The sequence below is a fragment of the Sinocyclocheilus anshuiensis genome, unplaced genomic scaffold (assembly GCF_001515605.1).
Source record: "Sinocyclocheilus anshuiensis isolate Anshui unplaced genomic scaffold, SAMN03320099.WGS_v1.1 scaffold2073, whole genome shotgun sequence".
Taxonomy (NCBI): Eukaryota; Metazoa; Chordata; class Actinopteri; order Cypriniformes; family Cyprinidae; genus Sinocyclocheilus; species Sinocyclocheilus anshuiensis.
The window spans coordinates 167,382-173,341 of record NW_015551110.1 but is presented as its reverse complement, the minus strand read 5'-3'; the positions used below and the strand labels follow the sequence as shown (position 1 = coordinate 173,341).

The 5,960-nt window shown below is 36.7% G+C and overlaps 1 protein-coding gene across 1 annotated transcript; it reads right to left on the bottom strand.

Moving 5' to 3' along the window:
- tm4sf4 (transmembrane 4 L six family member 4) lies at window positions 1-2,145 on the bottom strand. Its single transcript, XM_016453085.1, has 5 exons — window positions 1,883-2,145; window positions 1,449-1,538; window positions 849-991; window positions 577-760; window positions 1-459 (listed from the first exon to the last, which is right to left on the bottom strand). Exons 1-5 carry the CDS (start codon window positions 2,054-2,056, stop codon window positions 451-453), a joined length of 600 nt encoding a protein of 199 aa, XP_016308571.1. The 5' UTR covers window positions 2,057-2,145; the 3' UTR covers window positions 1-450.
- Window positions 2,146-5,960: the final 3,815 nt, after the last annotated feature.

Below are 5,960 nucleotides of genomic sequence, written 5' to 3'. Positions count from 1 at the left end.
TATTCTTTTACTAATATAGCAATACATTTCAACCAGTTTCCTGAGATAAAATAATAAAAATCGTTATCTTTTATCAAATATTCCATATATTTGCACGTTCCCTCCATCCATCATGAAAAAAAGACTAAATACTTGTATGAAAATAACATTCTCCTACAGTTTGAATAAATATTCAATATTCTTTTTACTATGTATCAATACACTATATATCAATATCCTATATCATATAAATCTGTATGAAACATCATATATAGGCTATATATAACAATATTGCTGTATGCTGCCTTCATAAGCCATCAGCCATCAGGCAGATACAGCAAACACGGAAGAAAACAACATCCATCTGAACAGTATAAATACAAATCATGAGGTGAGAAACTGTTGAGAAGTACAGATATGGATGTATGATCAGTCCTGAAGAGTCATTGATCCAAGTCCATTCCGAGTGGTTTAGGAGCTCTGCGGGGAAAAAACACATGGCTAAGTTATTTCAACATGTCAAACTAATGGGGAATTTCCATCAATAAGGCCTGTGGGTGCTTTATTGTTATTGTTATTATCAGAGTTTGTGCGTACCCCACAGCAGCCGCAGCAGTCTCCACAGATGGTGCCGATGAGCCCGTTGATCACCTGGAAAGCACACAGACCGATCTGAACCAGACCAGTGGCCAGCAGGATGCAGAACAGGGTCAGATGCCACGTGATGATATCGCCCGGACCCGTACATTCACTCCACAGCGTTCTGTTGGACAGGTAGTTCCTGAAAGGAAGAAACCAGGCGACATGTGTTAATCTTACAGCTACTGGTTTATTACTTGAGTTTTATTCATTTGATAATAAACACGCACCCGTCGGCAAATGGGTAAGAGGCGTTAACTTGTTCTACGGTAGTGAAGCACTTGGGCCCGTGATTAATGGCCAGACAAGACACAATAACAGAGTAACTGGCGCCCACAGCTCCAACCGCGGCGAACAGAATAGAGCTGAACATCTAGATGAAAACAAACCAAATGTGAAACACAAAACATACAGATACGACTTCTTGATAGCTTTACTGTCTAATCTTGCATATTAGAATGTTTCGTCCTGTTTCTTTAATATAATGGTGCTTTGAAATGGCATGTGTTGCAAAAATCGCTTACAAGCAGGGTAAGAGTAAGAATATAAAAACACATATTTCTAATATTTTGCTCAGAAAGGCCTTTTTTGGTGGGAATTCAAAAATGTTTCTGTTCTCATGTCAGATATGCATGCATGTATGTACCAAGAGCTTCTTAAAAAACACAACAAATTCCTCGTGTGTTTGAGCACACTTGGCGAATAAAGCTGATTCTGATTCTGATTCTGAATCCCAAATGGTGGGAATAACGTGATCCTTGTGTTGAGGAATGGTGTGAGAATGTCATTTGTCACATGGACTCCTCAGAGCGTTCGGGGAGTTTTCTCACCGCGAAACGTTTTCCGCAGCTCTCATTCCCACAGCAGCCGCAGCAGTCGTTGTTCTTCAAGCCCAGGAAAACCAGCGCAGGGAAAATCATCTAAACAAAGACCAGCTCGTTACTTAAAGGTGAACGCTTGCCTATAAGGTATTTTCTACAATTAATAAAAGCCTTAAAATAAAACAAAAACAGTGAAGTACAAAATAAAAAATGACAAAAAATAGCTATAAAAAACAACAACTTTAAAATACTAGCCTAGATACAATGCAAAAAAAAAAAAGGTTCGTAAAACATTTTACGAAAACTGTTTCTTTAATGAGTTAACAGAAACTTTTTTTTTTTACAGAAATTTGAGCTCAAATTAGAGTTATTTGATACTGATAGTCTTTTGTTTTACTCTGTTCCTCTTACGAGAAGTTACTTGCATTTGCTCATCCACTCACCACCACACCAGATCCCAGAATTCCTCCAAAGTAAAAGACTTCTTCTGTGATGTCGCTGCTCTCATCGGCTACTTTACCACCAGGGAAAAACAGCATAATGTTGCAGATAACACAGATGATGGCCAGCGGGAGGAGGGTTATCCCCAGGCATTTGGCGAAATTTCCAGAACACATAATTCAGTCTTTTCTAAAGTCAAATACAGTCCTGAAAAGGGAGCGCGATGGGTCTGGCGTCTCGGAGTCCTTTGTTCGGGTTAGGCGTCCGTTCCTGTGCTTGTGCAGGTGAGTATCGGTGTGTGGATTTATACTCTCCTGCTGCTGTGATGTCAGTGATGGGCACCTCTCTGTAAATGTGTAACTGTGGTGTGTCCTGCACCTACAGAGGTGCGTTCATCTATCAGATGAACAGTCACTGCGGCCTCACCTTTACTTGCAACACTTGATCATGATCCAACAGCAAATAAAACATTTAGACACATCAATGTACCATGAACACATATGATAATTTCACAAAAATTTGGATGGTAAATGGTGTGGATGATGCTCTTTTAATAATTATCTTTTGTTGTGCATCAAAGAAGTACACTTTGACTAACATACACGTTAAATACTTTGTACTAATTGTACCTTTTAGCTACAAATATTCTTCATTACAAATGTATTTAAATATACAATGTATGTGTTAATAGAAATGACATACCATAAATGCTTGTCAATACATTCAGCAGTGCACTTTAACTATATTCCCAAGACAATGGAAGTAATTCTGAAATTACTTTTAAAGATGTACTTAAGTCCTACTTAAGTGGATCAAAATACTCTAAAGTTCAGCTAATTGCTTTTAATGCAAATCAGATGCAATCAATATAACATATGTTAAACTATTATACTTTTTGTTTTGTTTAAAATGCATTTAAAAGTTCGAAAATATTACATTCATTTTTTTTAAGTATGTACTTTTAAAGTACTATTACAAAGTAAATACTATTTCTGTAATAAGTGTTTTTAAAAGTAGGCTGTAGTGCACTTTTATTTTTCAAGAAGAGAGAAGAGACGGCAAGAAAGAGGCGAGGTGGATATAATAACAGCCGCTGTAACTTCATTAACAAAAACAAAGAAGGTATTCCAACATGAAACCAGTCCATAGGAGAAAAACAATATAACAACTTCACATCAAGCAAGGAGTACTAAACTGAGGGCTTAAATATACAGGAAAAAAACAAACTGAACAAGAAACAGGTGCACTAATCAATCAGTAACTGTGACAACAAACGAGGAAATGAACACAGGGAACTGAAATGAACATATCACAAACACAGAAGGAAAACTAACAGACCAAGGGGGTATTCCAAAAAGCAGGTTATGTGGCATACCCGGGGTATGTTTGAGGATAAGCGAGCGGATAACCTCAGCTTTCACAATATAATTCATATTCTCAAGGATTAAAGATTAAATGGACCATTGAACAAAAGAAGAAGAAAGAAACAGCATGGCACGCTTTTTCTTAGCGTCCATTTCCATAGTGACTCGTCGATTCGTCGCTCTGTTGAGATTGTCTTGAGTCTTAACCAGGAACATACTCGGAGTTGAATGAACTTACTCCCGGACACGTTTTTGGAACCACATACCTCGAGTAAGCAAGGTTTGGGGTTAATCAACCGAAAGTTCAGGGTTTAGCTGACGGTAAGTTAACCGTGCTTTCTGGAATACATCCCAAAACTAAATAGACATAAATATTTATGTTTCTACTATTAAACTTGCACACATATAGTATTCATCAGACCAAGTTAAAAAATACATGATGTCCCATACAGCCTTCACAGAGCATAACTTCTGTACAAATGTTTACTTTGACTTGACAGGCCAATAAAGATGATTTTGTAGGGCTTTACAGCCCAACATTTACAGGTTTTGAACTAAATTTTAGTCTCCAGTGGCAAGGCTTTCTCATTTGACCTTTCGCATCGAGCTTGATTGACAGACGATCTGACCAATCGGCCTCCAGAAGCAGCTCAAGGAAAGTTGTTCACTTTCAGGCGAGTCACCAGCTGTGTCCAAACACCTCATGAAATTGTGCCACAAAGCTGTAGGGAGATTGAATGATAGGTCCAGCTTGCTGCCATATTGTTGTTGCCCATTGCAGCGCTCGTCCTGTGAGCAGAGACAGAATACAGGAGATTTTCACTCTTTCAGTGGGACAACGACGGGACTGCGAGCCAAGAACACCATTAACGGTGTCAAAGCTAACATGACGGCCTTATACTGATGGTAATGGACTAACAAAATCCAAATTTAGTTTTTACCACACCAATGTTTGTATGGACCCTTGAACTTTGCATATTATATAATTACAGTTAAATCAGCAAAGTAATTTCACGGCCACATGATGGATGCATTAAACTCTAGTATTACGCCCTCGTTAGCTTTGGAGTTCGAGAAAGGAATGGGAGCATTTTCTGTTGTGGCTGGATTCCACGGTGTTGTTATTTTATATTTGCTTTTTAATGTTCATTGTGTTGTGCACTACTGGGTCACAGTACTGAGACCTTCTAGGGAAGAAGGTTAAGAAGTTAAGAAGTTGTTCAGTGATGTATAACAATAAGAATATGAAGGGAAAGAGATGTTCTACATGACATGAAATAATGATTGATTTTCACTTCAAATAATCATTGATAAGTGTGTTTTTTTGTGGCGAATTTCTAAAGTTTTCCAATTTGTCAATTACTTAGGGAGGATTTATTGAAAACCCTTAAAAATATGGCTCCAAAAACTGCTCAACAGAAGAACCATTTTGGTCGCCCAAAGAACCTTTCAAGTGAATAGTTCTTAAAGAACACATTTTTTTTCATACTATGAACATTTTTTTAAAGTAATTAACCTTTTACTCCCTTCTGTGGAACAGAACGGTTAAACCAAACTGGCTAAAGTGTTCAGTCATGTTTTTGTATTTGCATATCCAAATGTGTGTCCAATCAAATGCTCTCAAAAATGAAAATGTCCCTCCCACCCTTCAAAATGTCCAGAAACAACTTCCTTCATTAAAAGGAAATAGCATCTTTAAGAGTCTTTAAGTTGGATCATGTGGACAGGGTTCTGCCAGTATATGAAGGAAACTTCAAAATGCACACATTGGCTAAAATAAAACAGGACTTGATCATGTTTTCAATATATCCACTGGCGAGGCTGAATAACAGCTCACCCCTGTGACCCTCCACACCCTGAATATCCTCGCCTCGATTCCGGTTGTTAATTCAGTGTATGGTTGGCTCAGTTCCCAGGGTCGCTCCATGGAATATCTGCATTACTTTTGTAGGAGTTTCCCCTTTCATTCGTCATTCCTCTCAGCACAATCTTTCAAGAATCGTTTAAGCTTTAAAAAAAAAAAAACACCTGTTTTTTTCACCATGAACTGTGTAATGGTGCCATTATACTCTAAATACAGTATGGTGTTTTTGTATGAGGATTATATTGTATATATCATATAATTTATAAAGTTAATAATTTATGCATTTAGCAGACACTTTTAACCAAAGTGACTTACAGCACATTCAGGCTATACATTTTTTACCAGTATGTGTGTTCCCTGGGAATTGAACCCACAACCTTTTGCACTGCTAACGCAGTGCTCGACCAATGAGCCACAGGAACATTTATCAAATTAACATTTATTTATAGGAGTTATTTTATTGTTATATACTATTATAGTATTTAATAATATTTCAAATTACAGTTTCTGTCATGTAATAGTTGTGTAATAGTTATAGTTTTCTATTACTATTTACTATTATGTCTATTAAAACTATAGTTTTATAGTGTTCCGTTTTCATCTTAATTTTAGTAATTTTGTCAAGGTCTTTTGTTTTATGACACGTTTTTTGTAATTTTTCTATTTCTATTTCTATCTATATTTCAGTTTTAGTAATTTATCAATTTTATGATGACATTTAGTTCATAAATGTGTAATAAATACATGACACTGTGTGTATTACAAAAGTTTTTCTTGAGGCAATTAATGGCTTATGTCTTTGACAAAACATTTAGTTGACATAAAATATCAAATATGTTTGACAGCATTTTA